At 42.5% G+C, this 19,526-nt stretch overlaps 1 protein-coding gene across 6 annotated transcripts in view; it reads right to left on the bottom strand.

Annotated features, from left to right (window-relative positions):
- The window catches only part of phka1a (phosphorylase kinase, alpha 1a (muscle)), a 53,487-nt gene that overhangs the window by 10,774 nt on the left and 23,187 nt on the right, over positions 1-19,526 (bottom strand). For 2 of the 6 annotated variants that reach the window (XM_060929905.1, XM_060932115.1), the window contains 19 exons: positions 17,200-17,295; positions 16,814-17,099; positions 16,566-16,700; positions 16,365-16,474; positions 16,033-16,177; positions 12,084-12,162; positions 11,808-11,971; positions 10,563-10,733; positions 10,386-10,474; positions 9,307-9,452; positions 6,726-6,879; positions 6,506-6,585; positions 6,287-6,365; positions 6,059-6,188; positions 5,862-5,963; positions 4,482-4,588; positions 3,839-3,883; positions 3,432-3,590; positions 1,580-1,633 (listed from right to left, as the gene is read on the bottom strand). In XM_060929905.1, coding sequence (XP_060785888.1) covers positions 1,580-1,633; positions 3,432-3,590; positions 3,839-3,883; positions 4,482-4,588; positions 5,862-5,963; positions 6,059-6,188; positions 6,287-6,365; positions 6,506-6,585; positions 6,726-6,879; positions 9,307-9,452; positions 10,386-10,474; positions 10,563-10,733; positions 11,808-11,971; positions 12,084-12,162; positions 16,033-16,177; positions 16,365-16,474; positions 16,566-16,700; positions 16,814-17,099; positions 17,200-17,295 — 2,331 coding nt within the window. Of the gene's footprint in view, positions 1-1,579; positions 1,634-3,431; positions 3,591-3,838; positions 3,884-4,233; positions 4,273-4,481; positions 4,589-5,861; positions 5,964-6,058; positions 6,189-6,286; positions 6,366-6,505; positions 6,586-6,725; positions 6,880-9,306; positions 9,453-10,385; positions 10,475-10,562; positions 10,734-11,807; positions 11,972-12,083; positions 12,163-16,032; positions 16,178-16,364; positions 16,475-16,565; positions 16,701-16,813; positions 17,100-17,199; positions 17,296-19,526 lie in introns of all 6 variants that reach the window. The other 4 variants (XM_060932827.1, XM_060931262.1, XM_060933595.1 and 1 more) reach the window with 4 other exon arrangements.

Here is a 19,526-nt window from a genome sequence, read left to right as displayed (position 1 = left end):
AGTACGTCTCTGAATACCTCAGAATTCATCCGGCTGCTTCTGTCCTGTGTCACATCAATAAACACTAGTGACCCAGTGCCACTAGCAGCCATGCATGCCCAAGCCATCACACTGCCTCCGCCGTGTTTTACAGATGATATGGTATGCTTTGGATCATGAGCTGTACCACGCCTTTGCCATACTTTTTTGATCTTGGTTTCATCTGTCCAAAGAATGTTCTTCCAGAACTGTGCTGGCTTTTTTAGATGTTTTTTTAGCCAAGTCCAATCTAGCCTTTTTATTCTTGAGGCTTACGAGTGGCTTGCACCATGCAGTGAACCCTCTGTATTTACTTTCACACAGTCTTCTCTTTATGGTAGATTTGGATATTGATACGCCTAGCTCCTGGAGAGTGTTGTTCACTTGGTTGGCTGTTGTGAAGGGGTTTCTCTTCACCATGGAAATTATTCTGCGATCATCCACCACTGTTGTCTTCTGTGGGCATCCAGGTCTTTTTGCATTGATGAGTTCACCAGTGCTTTCTTTCTTTCTCAGGATGTACCAAACTGTAGATTTTGCCACTCCTAATATTGTAGCAATTTCTCGGATGTTTTTTTTTCTGTTTTCGCAGCTTAAGGATAGCTTGTTTCACCTGCATGGAGAGCTCCTTTGACCGCATGTTTTCTTCACAGCAAAATCTTCCAAATGCAAGCGCCACACCTCAAATCAACTCCAGGCCTTTTATCTGCTTAATTGAGAATGACATAACGAAGGAATTGCCCACACCTGCCCATGAAATAGCCTTTGAGTCTCATCTCATTATCTGTAGCCGCTTTATCCTGTTCTACAGGGTCGCAGGCAAGCTGGAGCCTATCCCAGCTGACTACGGGCGAAAGGCGGGGTACACCCTGGACAAGTCGCCAGGTCATCGCAGGGCTGACACATAGACACAGACAACCATTCACACTCACATTCACACCTACGGTCAATTTAGAGTCACCAGTTAACCTAACCTGCATGTCTTTGGACTGTGGGGGAAACCGGAGCACCCGGAGGAAACCCACGCGGACACGGGGAGAACATGCAAACTCCGCACAGAAAGGCCCTCGCCGGCCACGGGGCTCGAACCCGGACCTTCTTGCTGTGAGGTGACAGCGCTAACCACTACACCACCGTGCCGCCCAGCCTTTGAGTCAATTGTCCAATTACTTTTGGTCCCTTTAAAACCAGGGTGGCACATGTTAAGGAGCAGAAACTCCTGAACCCTTCATCCAATTTTAATGTGGATACCCTAAAATGAAAGCTGAAAGTCTGGACTTTATGTCCATTATATAACTATAACGTGAATATGTTTCAGTAAACAGGTAAAAAAAAACAAAATTTGTGTCAGTGTCCAAATATATATGGACCTAACTGTATATATATATATATACACACACACACACACACATATATATATATATAAAATATACACATACATACATACACACATATACATGTATGTGTGTGTGTGTATATATATATATATATATATATATATATATATATATAACACACACACACACATATATAAAAATAATAGTTTCAGTTAGTGTCAAACCTCTCTTGTAGTGGATGATGGAAGCACAAAGCCTTCTATCGACAGCCCATGACACTATTGGAGAGAGAGAAAAAAAAGATGCATTCATTTAATCTTCTATCATATATAAAGTTCAATTTTTTCATACAATAGTGTAGATGTCATGCTTTAAAAAAAAAAAGTACTTGCTCAAAATATGGTCCCTGTTTATATGGATATTAGATTGTGAAGACAGTGCTGAAAAGCAGTAGTATGGGAAACACATGATGTGTTCTGTAAAGATCAACAAACAATAGAATTTGCAACCCTTGTCCCTGTAATATTTTGAAAGCTCATTAGCTACAATTTACACGCAGCCTAATAATTCATTAATAATCTAATCAATAGCTCTGATTAAAAAAAAAACCTCAATCGGAGTAGAGTAAACCAACTAAGGCCAATTAGCTGAAAACTGAAGTCTCTATCCGAGTGAATGTGGTGGGTAATCCTTTTAGTAATCCACAAAACAGAAAAATAATAGCCATGTAAACATTTTGTGTCGGATTTCTCCCACTATTGGAATCTGCATGTGTCTGAGTCATGATACACACCTTAGGCATCTCTCTACATCAGATGGCTCATAAACGAGCTGCTGTGGTCTTTTTGAAAGCACACCACTCTCTGCGATCTTCTGCCATCCTTGACACCTTGACACCTCCGCCAGGCTTTTTTGTGTCCACCTTTGTGATGTATTGTTGCCATGTTTGTGAGGGTCTGCCTCTTTCCAGGTTGATTACTTTCTCTAGTCCTTCGTATGGCATGGCCGAAAAAAACCATCTTTCTTTTCGCAATTTGTTCATGGAGCATCATCTTGGTATTCAACGTTTCTAGAACCCAAACATTGGCTCGATGCTCTCTCCTCAGAGAACTGAGGTTCTAAGCAAGCACCTGTATGCCCACATCTCAAATGCACCTACCTTCTCAATTTGCTTGGTCATTGCCCATGATTCACATCCATAGGTGGCAATAGCAAATGCGGTTGCTCTGATAATTTTGAGCTTTAAGTTGTTACTGATTGCTTGGCTCTTCCAGATGGTACATATGCTTTGAATTGTATTCTTCACAATGGTGAGCCTTCTAATTACTTCCTGCTTACACTTTAGCTCTGTGTTAATAGTTGAGCCCAGGTAAACAAATTCTTCTATTTCTTCTAATGTAACTCCTTCTAAGTTGATGTTGGTTCTGCCATCTCCGTTTGGGTCGATTACCATTATCTTAATCTTTCTGGTGTTTAAGAGCAGGCCTTTCTCTTCACTAACTTTTTTAATTTTCTTGAGAAGCTCCATTAGCTCTTCTTTGGAGGTGCAGATTAGTGTAGTATCATCTGCAAATCATTTATTCTTCTTCCTCCGATCGTGATGCCTGCCTCTGAGTTCTCTAGTGTTTTCCTCGTGATGTCTTCAGCATAGTTGTTGTACAGCATAGGTGATACAATGCAACCTTGCCTAACACCTCTTCCGATGGTAAACCACTCACTTCCTCCACATGTCATCCTCACCATTGCTTCTTGATTGTTGTTGAATACTTGTAGCAGGTGGATTATGTGGTGAGGGAATCCCATTATGATCAAAATCACAAGCAGCGCAATTAAAAAGCTAAATGTGGCGTCTGAACATATGCACTTCTCGTTGCTAAGGTAACGTTTACACTAAACCTTGCTCTCTACAAGCACATAACTTTGAGGAGACGCAACATGCAAATAAATTGATATTGTCTTCAGATGGCCCAGTTTAGGATCCATATAAACAGTTCATTTGGAATCACAATGAATTAATTCATACTGGCCAAACTCTTTGCATGTAAACACAGCCATTGTGTTTGTAAACCTGCTAACCTTCTGCAGAATCTTCCAAACTTTCTGATAAAAGCCCACTGGCACTCTGTTGAGGGCTCCATCCAGCCTCCTCCTGCGTAGCCACTGGCCCTGGCGGCTATCCAATGCAACAGGAACACTCACAGAGCCATCAAAGGACTCAAATGAAGGGAGACGGTGCTTCGAGCAGCCACATAAGAGAACAAATACATGTTAGTAACACAAAACAGTTATAAAAGAAGTCCTGTTCAGGCAATACTAACAGTGACGATTACTTTTGGTTTGTTTTGATAACATTTCATAATCCATCAGTTAACCAGTGGGTTCATAAAAAGCCCAAAGCCAAGCAGTAATATAAAACAGTAAAGAATTTTGAAGGAAGAGAAAAAAAAAAAAAAGAGGAAACTAAAAGACAGACCAAGACTTACAATAGACTCTGTGTGGTCGAGGTCAAAGGACTGGCCTGAAAAGGTCTACGGAGAGAGGGTGGGGACAGAAAACAAACAGTGTAAGGATCAGGTTTTCCAGTACGATTCTGCTGGAAGAATCTCTTCTGAACAATTTCAGACAGACCTCACAATCATCACCCCACGACTGCACCTGCAGCCCATATAAACCAATTATTGTGATCACTGTAGCTCTTTGTATCGTGGATTACCCATTGTGTGGAGCTTTGTGGATTTTTCAGCAAATTATGCATAATTGTATGCCACTATTTTTAGTACATTGAGCTCTGTCAACATGAATTATTACAGCAGGTCTGAAAATTTGGTGATTGCTCCAAATTGAGCCAGGCTAAAGCAGGGCATGTTTCACATTTCACCTTATTCTGAGCCAACCAAGAAAATCTTCTGTCTTCCAGCTGCAAATGGAGACACAGCTTGTTCTTACCGCACACGCAACAAGGAAATTAAAATGAGAAGTTGGAATTCCCTATACCAATGCTATTCTCAGAAGTAGTACATTTAAAAAATATATATATATATATATATATATATATATATATATATATATATATAAAATAAATAAATAAAAAGAGGTTGTGCTGCTTGTTGCCAAGTAATTACTTACCAGCTTCATATCACTCTTTAGTTTCCTGATGCCAGCACGCTCACTTTTGGTGGCACCCACGTGGCCAACTTCATGGATAGAGATGGCAGGACTCATACCTGTATCTACTGAATACAAATAATAATAATTAAAAATAAAAAACCCACCCTCACACACAGCAATTAAACACAATGGGCAATTAAAAACACAATCAAAAGCACAGCATGCTGCTGAAAATTAGCACTTAAATAGAAGGGTGCACAAAGAATATAAAATATTTGAGTCCATGCCAAGATAGATTTATCCAAAGGGCTTCTCCAACAAACAGTTTTTAATGAAGTTCAATAAATGGATAACTGGATTAGAGAATAAATAAATAAATCAGAAATTGACCAAAAAAAATTAAAAACAGCAAAAGCATTCTCTCAGTCTTTCCAAACTGATGAACAGATTGCAGAGATGAAAAGAATAATAAAAAGGCACTCCGTTCTACAACCTACTCTCCCTGTGTGCGTATTTTAACAAGTATGTTATATCATTAAAAAAAATCAAAGATACTATCAGTCCATCCAGTTTCTATGCCGCTTCTCCACTGCAAGAAATGTGTGAACTTGAACCAATCCTAGCTGACAATGGGCGAGAGGCTTGGTACAAAAATATAAGCTACATGAAGAGTTTTCTATGATACAGTATATTTAGAATGATATATTAGGTTTACTAACAAACTGGCAGTAAAACATTAACAGTATAAATTATTTATATATATATATATATATATATATATATATATATATATATATATATATAAAATATATATATTGTTTTTAAGTGTGATAGCACTTATTTTATGTATACAAAAATAAAATTTTAAAATGTAACAGGAAAAAAAAAATCATTTCTAATATTAAATTCCAATTTATGATAATTTTTTTAAAATTTTATTTTAATGATTCGATACATTTTTAACACCAAATCAGAGCATCCTATCATAGTTTGTAATTATTTAAAATAGAACTTTGTTAGGGGTAAATAAATAAATAAATAAATAGAAATTCGCGATACCTGCGATATCTCAGAAGTGCAGTATATCACAACATTATTATATTTTCATACTGCCCAGCCATAAACTAAGCTATAACTCTCTTTGCATTTTACCTCAACTGACATCTGATACAAAAACGGTCCAAGATGTCATGTTTAAAAACCCTAAACCTAAAGCTCATCATGACTTTTGTTTAAACATGTACTGATGGTAAAGACAGCATTAACAAATAAAAGTTCGATATTTCTCGAATGGAGAAACAAATCTGACACTGATCAGAGACTCAAAAATAAAACTGGCAAACAAAATCATCAGGAAACCTCACAAATGTACATTTTGCAACACTGGAAGTAACTGACCATGCCTCTGCACACCAAACTCTTTGCCACTGAGGATATGATGTAAAAGATTCTTCAGCTCAGACGGACTCAAACTCATCAGACTTTCTATTGCTTCTTCATCTGAAACATAGACATACAAAGTCATAAATAAATTCAGTAATAGAATACAGTACATCTGAAGTGGAATTTCTTTTGGGATTGTAAGATTGTAGTACCTGAGCAGTTCAGAGACTGGGCCAGTTCAGTAGCCATGACCTGAATGATGAGGCCAATCCTCAGTCTAAACATCTCACTGAACAGACTCGGATGTGTCCTGATGTTCATGGCCAGGTACACCATGATCTCCTGTCTCACACACACAAAATTACTTTATTAACAACATAATATATAGTAATATTTTATATATAAAATTCTAGACATGCATGAGGTAAGACTATTCTAACCTGAGTGAGGATAGAGATTGTTATGTTGTTCTCACTGGCCTCATCGATAAGTTTAGCCAGCAGGTCAGGTGGCATTGGCCTGCAGCAAGACACAAATCAGACATTATTTTAGCTGTAAATGTATGTTTATTTCTAATTCTTGTGGGGTTTTTTTAGTGATTGAACTAAAGGGTAAGAGCTTGTCAAGTATGTCAATGTTTACTGAAATAGCTAACTCACGCAGTGATGGTCTTTTCCCGCGGTTCAGGAGGTAAACCCACTGTTAAGTGTTTCTGATGAGCCAGCAAATCAGAACAGGCCTACACACAAACAGGATATGGATGATGATTGTGTATCACAAGACACAAACCATCACTGATCAACCTCAGCCCGAAGCTAAATTAAAGCATAGTAATTTTCAAGCCTTGAAAGCCAACAGACAGGGTAATGCCAAGTTTACCCAATCCAGCTCCTCCACTTTTTTGCGCAGCATGCCGGAAATCATACGGATGAGGCCCCAGCAGCGCAGGTCTCCTGCCTTTTCATACAGCTCCATCAGCAGTCTCTGCACTGTAGTGCATTTGCCATGCAGCTGTGTATCCCAATCCATCCCCCTGAACCACCACACACACACACGCACACTATTATTAACGCAAGTTGAGCTACATGTTAATGCGGTTCTCTATTTATAGACAAATACTTTGTCAAGCAAACAGACTATTAAAAGCATACTGAGCTGCACATTGCAGAATAATGTTCCTACTGATTATCCTTTGAATATTTTGTAAATCCCATCCTTAACAGACATTGCAATTTGGAAATACTGAACCGTTACCATTTCACAATTCGCAAACTGTTCAAAGAAAAAGGCTCAGGGATAACAGGGTGGACCTAATTGAAATCTTGAATGGGAAAATGTTACCATGCATCAAAGGTTCAAGTTAACATCAATGGAGTTGTTGCTTGCCTTCACTTGATGGGAAATCATACCAGTTACAGTACATTCATCAATAATGTACAGTTGTGGTCAGAAGTTTACATACACAGATATGAAGGTCATCATGGACATGAATGTCATGGATTTCTTTGAACTGCTCTTTTTCAATGATGGCATCATTAATAATAATAATAATAATAAGTTCAACTTATATACACGTAGCGCCTTTCAAGAAACCCAAGGATGCTTTACAATTATAGACAAAGAAAAAAATGATAATAAAAAATAATAAATAAATAAATAATAATTAAAAATAAAAAGTCCACCAAGTAGAAGTCAGGATGTAATTCCAGTGGTGTAGCAGCCACAGTCCCACATCTCCAGCACAGCCGCCATGACGCCGTCAGCCACATCGCTCAAACACCACGCCGTGGATCCACAAAGCGAGCACAGAAGCTCCGCCACGCAGATCGCTGGTGTGTCCCAAACCGCCTGCACAGCCGCCGCGACGCCACCGAGCAACATCGCTCGGAACACCACGCCAAGCACTAAAGCGCAGAGCGCTGGACAACCACGAATGTTAAATGAGCAGCGAGCTCACTGCAGTCCACAGCTGGGAGCGCAGGCATCACCCACAGCGAACCAAGGCCTGGAGGGAACCAACGCCCAAAACTGGGTCCGGAGCTACACCACAACCGGCAGACAAAACACTCAAACAAACATCAAACTACACAAACACACACAAAAAATAAATAAATAAAATGAAAATTGAAAAAGAAAGAAAATAAAAATAAAATTAAAAAAAAAAGCTCTGGTGAGAAGCGGCAGCCAGAATGCGCACGACGTACTCTCAACCGGAAACGGAAATAAAAAAAAATCATGTACAGTATGCATCTTTAATAGACAAAAGCAAGAGTTTGGTGCAAAAGTTATAATGTATTTTGGGTTTTCTGAAATCAACACAGGTTTAAAATTATACTGTACCTACAGGCTCAAAAATATACTTACAAGCACGCCTAATATTTGGGTTAAAATGGCCCTGAGCAAGTTTCATCTTGACCAGATGTTTTTTCCAGCCATCAGCCAGTTTCTGATGGCTTGAAGCTATGCTGAAGAATTCTGAGGTAGTCCTCCTTCTACATTATTCTATCCACTTTGTGCAATGCACCAATTCCACTGGTAGCAAAACAGCTCTAGAGTATGATGCTACCACCACCATGCTTAATAGTTGGTACAATGTTCCTTTGTACTTCTGGTCATTGTGGCCAAACAACTCAATCTTTGTCTGATTTGACCATAAAACTGTCCTCCAGAAGGCGTTTTCTTTGTCCATGCGGTCAGCTGCAAACTTTTTTTTTTAAAGATATTTTTTGGGCCTTTTTCACCTTTATTGGATAGGACAGTGTAGAGACAGGAAATGAGCAGGAGAGAGAGACGGGGAGGCATCGGGAAATGACCTCGGGTCGGAATCGAACCCGGGTCCCCGGATTTATGGTGTGGCGCCTTATCCACCTGAGCCACGACGCCCCCAGCTGCAAACTTTAGTCAAGCTTGAAGGTGTCGATTTTGGAGCAAGGGCTTCTTTCTTGGAAGGCAGGCGCTCAGTCCATGGTGATGTAAACTGGCTTGACTGGAGACAGTGTTGCAGCAGCTTCCAGTTTATGGTAGGCCTGTGTCTTGGTGGTTCCTGGCTTGTTCCTAACCATCTGAACCAATTTCCTTTCAGTTGAAGGTGACAATTTGTGTCTTCTTCCAGCAAAGTGGCTACACCGCCCAATAACTTGTACTGTACTTGCATACAAATTGCATCATTTTGACCATGTTGACTTCAGAAAACCAAAAAGAAATTGCAACTTGTGCACCAGATTCCTGTTTTGTTTTTTTCCTATTAATGATGTATATTGTACACGGAAAAAGAACAGTTCAAAGAAATCACTGAAAGCCCAATATTGCCATGGCATCTATGTCTGTAAGCTTCCGCAACTGCATATAACTGTGTACATTTCTAAGGTCAAGTTCTACATTATAAAAAAACCTAAAAATTGTATACAAATTACAGTCGACACAATTATAAAATTATAGATTTAAAAAGATAAAAGCTGACTTGTCTTTGAAGAGGATATACAGGATTTCCGCTTGGTCTTGAAGATCCTGTGTATCTTTAAGCAGCTGAGCCAGAGCCATGTAATCTATAGCTCCATCAGAATCACGGGGCAGGTTTAAATGTGACGAAACAAACATCTCTCGACCCTGAAGTGGAACACAATTAGCTAGAGGGAAAAATCTCTCTCTTTCTTCTTGTGTGTGTATACATGTGTATAAATTAGGGCTGTCAAACGATTAAAATTTTTAATCGCAATTAATCTCATAAAATTATGTAGTTAATCGCGATTAATCGCAAAAAATCTTTAAACATCTATTTAAATTGTACTCAAATACATTTCTACATCAGAGCAAACATTTGAATATATGCTCTGATGCTCCATGTCAATTATAAGGCTCATCTTCTCTATGATGGACAATATATAGGCCTAATGCACAAATATTTGGCATTCGGGTTTTGATATTAGATCTAGGCATGCTGCATATTCTTTCCAATGTAGCCTATCAGACATCTGTTGGGCATAGTCTATGTGCAAAATACGATTTGGAGAAATAACAGACTATATTTTTTTTCTCAACTGTAATGGCTGCAAGCTACACCTTGAAGAGCAAAGAGGAAGTAGTTTGACTCCTGCAAGTTCATTCAAGTGAAGTGGTAGGCTATTTGGAAATCGCTAGGCTACCTACAATCTACAGGTGGAGAAAAGGGAATGTGCGCATTCCCGATCGTAGCCCATCAGATATCAACACATTTCACCCAGTAAAGTGAAAGTAAACGGAACTCGCACCGCATCGCATATGCAGACTACACTTTAACTGACCATGTTGCGGGTTTATTTGACAAGTTGTAGAGCTACGTTTTACCACAAAGTTAATGTTATAACTAGCTTTATTTTGCATGCTAGTCACCCGCGAAAATCTGCATTGTTCCTTACCAAGATGAGCCCAATTCACTGTTGTTTAAATACCCTGCGATAACGCCGTCATTTTTTTTTAATCGCAATCAAATTAAATTGCGTTAACGCACTAATAACGCGTTAACTTCGACAGCCCTAGTATAAATGTGTGCGTGTATACTACCTGGCTTGGCTCTGGTCTCAAGGAGTCATTCAAATTAAGAGATTGTTTAGGGGCTCGGAAGAGCTTGGTGGGTAGATACATTTGCACATCTGAAATAACAAAAAAAATAATAATAATTACAAGGATGAAACGCACAGGCAAACTGTAAAAGAAACAATAAGCAATAGCAATGCTCACTATGCAGTTGGAGATCTTTGGCCTTGTTGACTAAAGACACCATCTCTCTTGTTTGATTAGCTGCAGCCTTGAAGCGGCAGAGCCCGCTGGCCTTGTTCTCTGCTCTCTTCCCCCTCTGAGGCACTGCTGTGGCCAAAAGCTGATCCAAATACTCTGCAAGATCATCTCCATCTAAAAGGAGAAAAGATACAAAGTGTCTGCTGTTTTTCCTGATGGACAACTAGATCAATATGCAGAAGAGATATGAACACTATCTTTATTTGAAGAATTATACAATACCCTAAAATATGGTTGAATAATTTAACATTTTAAATGTATTTTAACTCTAATTGCTCCAATTTCAAATAAATCTTAGCATCTACTCATGCATGAATACACACTGAAACAAACTCAAAAATAACTTTTGCACAATAAAGACGGATGCATTCTCCATCTGGACAGTGCCACTTATGCATTATTTGATGCAGTAAACAAGCCAGCCACAACTGTATACAACCATCAGAAGGATAAATTACCTCAACAGCAAGTCAATAAGTTTTGAAGCAGATAATTACTCTGTATTTATAAGCACTACCCTACACTTCACCTTGTCGTGCAATGAAGGTTGGGAAATTAAAACAAATTAAATACGTATTAGCAAGTAATAAAGGATGCGTTAAGATGCTAAAGGAAATATTCAGAATAATCCTTTTGTGAGGGTGGCACGGTGGTGTAGTGGTTAGCACTGTCGCCTCACAGCAAGAAGGTCCGGGTTCGAGCCCCGTGGCCGGCGAGGGCCTTTCTCTGTGGAGTTTGCATGTTCTCCCCGTGTCCGCGTGGGTTTCCTCCGGGTGCTCCGGTTTCCCCCACAGTCCAAAGACATGCAGGTTAGGTTAACTGGTGACTCTAAATTGACCGTAGGTGTGAATGTGAGTGTGAATGGTTGTCTGTGTCTATGTGTCAGCCCTGTGATGACCTGGCGACTTGTCCAGGGTGTACCCCGCCTTTCGCCCGTAGTCAGCTGGGATAGGCTCCAGCTTGCCTGCGACCCTGTAGAACAGGATAAAGCGGCTAGAGACAACGAGATGAGAATCCTTTTGTGAACACAAAGGATTCAAATTAAATTTTTTTTTTTTTTTAAATAAAACACACACACACACACACACACACACACTTCAGGAAATAAGAAAGACCTGACTATTGTTAAGTGTTGAATGAATTTACAGTGAACTGATTTTGCTGTATCCTGTGGCTGTTCCTCCTTACCATCACTAATGTTGAGATTATGCATAGTGTCTTCATTATTGAAGCTGTATTCATCATCCTTATCCCAGCTCAGACTGCTGGAGTGTTGCTTAACCCTATCCAGGAAGCTCAGATGAGCAAAACAGGAGGTGGTCAAGAACTCTGACAACTTTCCTGTCTGTATCCTAAAAAAAAAAAATAAATGAATAAATAATAAGAATAAGGAAAAAGATTAAATATCTGCATACAACATGATAAAGGAAAGGTTAATTACATGTCTCACAGCTTCGTTCTTACCGTGCTCCTCCGTAGTAGCCATCCTGAAGTTTCTTCAGAGTAGCCAGTACCACAGGGTCCAATTCTGTGTGGTTCTCAGCTGAAAGGAAAGTTTCAAAATTTCACATACCTAGTATCTTTTTGTTTGGTTAAAACCACCAGGAAACATGTCTCTCCTTGTGGTTGTGTCTCTAAAACCTTCAAGCTAGACAGATGGTCGGTTACATTTTTTTACTGCCCATCATGAGTCAGAAGAAATGTGGCTTTTGGAAAAAAATATTACAGATGTAATATAATGGAGAAAAAAAGATTATACATTTATTAAGTATTGATGAGAACCTTTGCTTATATAATACAAATGTCCTCAATAGAAAACCCAACTCTCATTGGTGGGGGGTTGGGACGACCTCCCTTTCTTACAAAAATACATATGAGAACTGCATACATGTCTACTTAAGTATTAGAGTAATTGTTGCTGTTCTTGTTTTCATCCTCATTTGTAGAGGAACAAGAGGAAAAAAAAAAAGGTCTCCCCAATCAAACAACTCCTTTTGATGTAGCAATGCCTTAATTTCATCGAAAGGAGTCAGTTGAGGCAGTTCGGGCACCTTGTTAGGATGCCCCGGATGCCTCCCAAGGGAGGTTTTCTGGGCATGCCCCACTGGGAGGAGACCCCAGGGCAGACCCAGGACACACTGGAGAGATTACATCTCTCGGCTGGCCTGGGAACGCCTCAGTATTCCCTCGGAAGAGCTGGAGGAGGTGGCCGGGGAGAGGGAAGTCTGGGCTGCTCTACTTAGGCTGCTACCCCCGCGACCTAGATCCGGATAAGCGGTAGAAAATGGACGGACGAATGGATTGGGGAGACGTAAACAGCTAAGGTTGTCCGTTTTGCAGAGAATCAGAGGTAAGTCCTTTTCTATGCTGTACATCACCTGATTATTTTTGCTGTCGGGGGGGGGGGGGGGGGGGGGGGGGTCCCTCCTGATAGAATTTGTATACACATGATAGGACTGGGTTCAGGAATCCACTGTACCTCATTTGCAGAGTCTCCCCTTTCTCTATAATTGAATGTTCTTCCTGCTAGATGTACAGTAGCTCACGCTACAAGATAGTGTGCCAATCATCATTTAAACATGCTGGAAAATGTCAACATGTAACAAGCAGTGGTTCACTACTAAAATCAACTTATACAGTTCAATTAAGTTTTAAATCAATAACACCGGAAGTAAGGGATGCCGTCAAGCTGAAGAAGGAGTCCTATCGGGCCATGTTGACCTCCGGGACTCCTGAGGCAGCCGACGGGTATCGGCAGGCCAGGCGTGCTGCAGCTCGGGCAGTTGCGGAGGCAAAAACTCGGAACTGGGAGGAGTTCGGGGAGGCCATGGAGAAGGACTATCGGTCGGCCTCGAAGAAATTCTGGCAAACCGTCCGGCGCCTCAGGAGGGGGAAGCAGTACTCTGCCAACACTGTTTACAGTGCGGGTGGGGAGCTGTTGACCTCGACTGGGGACATTGTCGGGCGGTGGAAGGAATACTTTGAGGATCTCCTCAATCCCACCGTCATGTCTTCCACTGAGGAGACTGAGGCTGATGACTCAGAGGTGGACTCGTCCATTACCCAAGCCGAAGTCACTGAGGTGGTTTGCAAGCTCCTCGGTGGCAAGGCACCGGGGGTGGATGAGATCCGCCCTGAGTATCTCAAGTCTCTGGATGTTGTGGGGCTGTCTTGGTTGACACGCCTCTGCAACATCGCGTGGCAGTCGGGGACAGTGCCTCTGGAGTGGCAGACTGGGGTGGTGGTCCCTCTTTTTAAGAAAGGGGACCGGAGAGTGTGCTCCAATTATAGGGGAATCACACTTCTCAGCCTCCCAGGGAAAGTTTACTCCAGGGTACTGGAGAGGAGAATTCGACCAATAGTCGAACCTCGGATCCAGGAGGAACAATGCGGTTTTCGTCCTGGTCGCGGAACACTGGACCAGCTCTATACCCTTCATAGGGTGCTCGAGGGTTCATGGGAGTTTGCCCAACCAGTCCACATGTGCTTTGTGGATCTGGAGAAGGCATTCGACCGTGTCCCCCGTGGTATTCTGTGGGGGGTGCTTCGGGAGTATGGGGTTCAGGGCTCTTTGCTAAGGGCTGTCCGGTCCCTGTACGAACGGAGCAGGAGTCTGGTTCGCATTGCCGGCAGTAAGTCAGACCTGTTCCCAGTGCATGTTGGACTCCGGCAGGGCTGCCCTTTGTCACCGGTTCTGTTCATAATTTTTATGGACAGAATTTCTAGGCGCAGCCAGGGGCCGGAAGGAATCCTGTTTGGGAACCACAGGATTTCATCTCTGCTTTTTGCGGATGATGTTGTCCTGTTGGCTTCTTCAAACCAGGACCTTCAGCATGCACTGGGGTGGTTTGCAGTCGAGTGTGAAGCGGCTGGGATGAGAATCAGCACCTCCAAGTCCGAGGCCATGGTTCTCGACCGGAAAAGGGTGGCTTGCCCTCTCCAGGTTGGTGGAGAAGTCCTGCCTCAAGTGGAGGAGTTTAAGTATCTCGGGATCTTGTTCACGAGTGAGGGAAGGATGGAGCGTGAGATCGACAGGCGGATCGGTGCAGCCTCCGCAGTGATGCGGTCGCTTTACCGGTCCGTCGTGGTGAAGAAGGAGCTGAGCCAAAAGGCGAAGCTCTCAATTTACCGGTCGATCTACGTGCCGACTCTCACCTATGGTCATGAGCTTTGGGTAATGACAGAAAGAACAAGATCGCGGATACAAGCGGCTGAAATGAGTTTCCTTCGCAGGGTGGCTGGGCGCTCCCTTAGAGATAGGGTGAGAAGCACAGTCACTCGGGAGGAGCTCGGAGTAGAGCCGCTGCTCCTCCACATCGAGAGGAACCAGCTGAGGTGGCTCGGGCATCTTTTTCGGATGCCTCCTGGACGCCTCCCTGGGGAGGTGTTCCAGGCATGTCCCCCCGGGAGGAGGCCCCGGGGAAGACCCAGGACACGCTGGAGGGACTATGTCTCTTGGCTGGCCTGGGAACGCCTCGGTGTTCTTCCCGAGGAGCTGGCCGAGGTGTCTGGGGAAAGGGAAGTTTGGGCTTCCATGCTTAGACTGCTGCCTCCGCGACCCGGTCCTGGATAAGCGGAAGAAGACGAGACGAGACGAAGTTTTATCTAATCTAATCAAAGGGCATATTCTGGACCAATTTCATGTTGTTGTTGTTTTTTTATATGAAAGAATGTCCCTTTACACACTCATCCAGAAGGGTAATTTTGCACAAGGCCATCTGTCTACAGCAGAAAAAAATAAAATAACAAAACGCGTCTGGAAAAATCCCAAGGGAGTCTGGAGCCAGATTCGTGACGTCACCTGCGGAAGCGCCAGCAGGCTGCGCGAGCTTTGCACGGTTTCAGTGCACAGCCTGTGTAGACCAAGCGCTCCCATTTCTCTCTCATTGTCCAGTCTTTTGGGAAACGCTGAGTACTAATCCCATCAAGATTGGTGTTGCTACACCCTCCTACGATACATCTGCTAACCATTTTAATAATTACGCGATAACGTTGAAGAAATTTGCAGAAAACCACCAGGTCGTTTTCTCATAAACAAACCAGCGCTGACGTAGGATTCAGAAGGAGGCGTCCCGCACTCGACGTCACGAAAATCAATGTTTGCCGGGAAATCCAAATGCCAAGTTTTTTCAGAGGCGGACCAATTCGCCTCAAATGGCTTGATTTCAGCTGAACTTTTCTGGTATTGCGCAAGGTAAAAAATTGCAGAGAATGCAGAATGTTACAGATATTTGACTGAAGTTTAATATAAAATAGGAGAATTACATTGATCTTGCTCCTGAATTTACCTGTGATGTGCCCTTTAATATACCATTATGAGCTGAACCCTAAATAAGCTTATCCAATCTTTAAATGCATAAAAACCCATGACTGCAGTGGTATTCGTAGATTATCCTATATCAGTCCAACTTACTGAGCATAGTCTGAGAGACTGGGAAGGTGACAGTAGGCCGGCCAGTCATTCTCCAGCGAGAGGACAAATAAGAAAGGTCAGTACGCAGCATCTCCACAATCATCCTGTTATCAAGGGCCAAGTAAAACTGCTGGTGATCAATAAACTACCGGGGGTGGTAGAAAAACACAAACAAAGCCACAAAAAAATGAGGAATAAGACAAAACACAAACACACACACTGACCTGAAATTCAGCAACATTATATTAATCTTTTTTTAAGTTTAAAAATGACAAAACAATATCCATATCCATAAAATCAAGCAAACCAAAATGTGTTCTCTGTTTCAGTACCTGAGGTGTAAAGGTGAAGATAGTGTTGCGGATGATGTAGAGCTTAGAGGTCCCCAACACACCAATCCTGCGACATGGCCTGCCAGTCAGCCCCAGCCTCTGGTTATGTCCTTTGAGGGGGGGAAAAAAAATTACCAAACGAATCATTTATAATGATCTGATCTGTTGGGAAGTTTTTAAACAATAGTGAATGTCTCCTACCTAGTCGAGCGTAAATGTGACTAAGGACTCGAGAAGGTTGCACTCTGATGGAGTGCATGTCTGCCACTGTATCCACAGCTATCCCATTCTTCAGTAGCAATGCCTTAATTTCATCATTCTCTGCCAGAATGCACACTACGCAATACCAAGAACAAATAAACAAACATCTAAGCCTGAGAACATAAGAAATCAATTCCAATATAGGAAACTGTTCTAGCTGATATCATTTGCCTAAAAACGGAACTTGCCTTGGACAACCACATCAGGCTTTGGGATGGTGGAGAATCTGCGGTTGAGTGGGTCAATTTCTCCAGGGGCCAGGAAGCCCTTAGGTTTTTGTTTTGTTTTTAACAAGCAACAGAATAGTAAGTCAAAGTCAGTTATAAAGCAAGGCCTTTTTCTCAAGATATGAAAGTGCGCCCTCACCTCTGCCAAAAGATTTCCAAGAATGTACAGTGACTGGCCCCACTTTAGAGGGCACTTGCCCATAGGGATCCTCTCTACAGAGTGAGGATTCACATACTCCTCATCTACCTAGGAGAATATTGTTCAACCCTCACATCTAGTTACGCTTCTACAAATATTTTACTGCCATTGTAACAAGATTTTTAAAAAAAAGAAAAAAAAACCTTACCTGATCAGGAGGGACACTGTAAAGTTCAGGCACCAGACGTATCCCATCCTGCTGTTTGATTAGTATACCATCCAGCGCTTCTCTGTATTCCTGCACCTGATGAGACCCATTCCAAAAAGAGCACCATTTAACAAATCAGAATCTTTTCCCCTCCCATTCATCTTCAGTAACCTCTCTTTCTCCTAGTTAGGGTCACGGTGGATCCGGAACCTATCTCGGAAATACTGGGTGTGAGGTGAGAATACACCCTGGATAGGATGCCGGTCCATCACAATACACCATGCACACACACACACTTTCATACACACATTCACACCTAGGGGCAATTCAGTGTGGCAAATTGATCTACCGGCATGTTTTGAGGAGGTGGGAGGAAACTAGAGAACCTGGAGGAAACCTATGTGGGCACAGGAAGAGCATGCACAGAAACTCCACACAGGCAGGAAGAAAGTTAATTTTGAGATCAAGGGAAGAGATACTCTCAGCTAGTCAACATATTCGGGTGGCATAGTGGTGTAGTGGTTAGCACTGTCGCTTCACAGCAAGAAGGTTCTAGGTCTGAACCTCACGACCAACGGGGGCCTTTCCGTGTGGAGTCTACATGTTCTCCCCGTGTCTGTGTGGGTTTCCTCCGGGTGCTCCGGTTTCCCCCACAGTCCAAAGGCATGCAGTTAGGTTAAATGGCTACTCTAAGTTGCCCACAGGTGTGAATGATTGAGAGGAGAAAACCTCTATAATAATAATAATAATAATAATAATAATAATACAGTAGAAGGCAATGGGAAACCACTACTGTAATTGCATTTCTTCCCTAGAGACTTTGATGGCTGGAAGAAAAGCTGTCAGAGTGGCCATGTGACTGCAGTGATATTCTGACTATATATATATATATATGAGAGAGAGAGAGAGAGAGAGAGAGAGAGAGAGAGAGAGAGAGAGAGAGAGAGAGAGAGAGAGAGAGAGTGTGTCAACATACTCATTCTGTCTCAAGTTAACACCTGTTACAGGTATAATCAGGAACTGGAGCACAGTAAAAACTTCAGGAACAGGGGCTCCCAAGTGGCACAACAAAAATGTCGCTCTATCATCTGGAGCTTAAATCATCAGCAAGTTCAAATGCTCTCTCGATTACGTTCATTATGTCTTATATTAGGCCAAGTTTACATTAGACCATATCTGTCTCGTTTTCTTCGCGGATGCACTGTCCATTTACATTAAAACACCTGGAAACGCCGGGAAACGGGAATCCGCCAGGGTCCACGTATTCAATCCAGATCGTGTCTGGTCCGGTGCTGTGTAAACATTGAGAATACACGGATACGCTGTGCTGAGCTCTAGCTGGCGTCGTCATTGGACAACGTCACTGTGACATCCACCTTCCTGATTCGCTGGCGTTGGTCATGTGACGCGACTGCTGAAAAACGGCGCGGACTTCCGCCTTGTATCACCTTTCATTAAAGAGTATAAAAGTATGAAAATACTGCAAATACTGATGCAAATACTGCCCATTGTGTAGTTATGATTGTCTTTAGGCTTGCCATCCTTCCGCTTGCAAGTGGTAAGTGACTTGCACACAGCGGCTCAGTCCCGAATCACTGCTCGTGCGCTTCACTCGCGTGCTCTGTGAGCTGCGCAGGGCCGGAGTGCGCACCCTCCAGAGGGCACTCGCTGTTCAGGGAGGAGTAATTTGGAGCGCAGCCGCTGAGGAGGAAGCGATGAGCCGCACTGACACATTTCTCAACTTACGTGCCGAATTAGTCATGTGATTAGCGTATCCGTGTATTGGCGTTGCTGTGTGCACGCGAATCGTGTATTGGCGTTGCTGTGTGCACGCTAATCGTTTTTAAAAACGTTAATCTAGACCGTATCAGCGGATCATCAATGTAAACCCCACCTTAGATATAGTTAGTTTTTTCTTTTTCTTTATCAGACATCTAGTTTTAGGTTTGTTTACCTGACATGTTTTGACGTACGTAACTGTTGTCTTCCTCAGAGTGTCACCGGATGTTGTTGGTGACGCATCTTATCAGCTGATGTTTCCGAAGGCATGACCTTCCTGTCTGGTTTGACAGGTCGTTCACGTCTTCTGCTGTCCGCTCGTCCCCTGCAAGATGGCACTCCAGGTATGGGAAAGCATGTATGCTCCCTCATCCCGGTTGATGGTCCTCGGGCTCCGCTTTCGGATCTCCATGGCCTCCCTGATCCAGCGCTGATGTTTGTTATCTTCTGTGCGGATGACTCTGGCATTCCCCCAGTCCATAATGTGATTTTCTCTTTTGCAGTGGTCTGTTATGGCTGACTTGTAATTTTCCTGTTGTGCCTTTTCT

The sequence above is a fragment of the Neoarius graeffei genome, chromosome 1 (assembly GCF_027579695.1).
Source record: "Neoarius graeffei isolate fNeoGra1 chromosome 1, fNeoGra1.pri, whole genome shotgun sequence".
Lineage (NCBI taxonomy): Eukaryota > Metazoa > Chordata > Actinopteri > Siluriformes > Ariidae > Neoarius > Neoarius graeffei.
The sequence above is the reverse complement of the archived record's forward strand: the minus strand, read 5'-3'. Positions and strand labels throughout refer to the sequence as shown.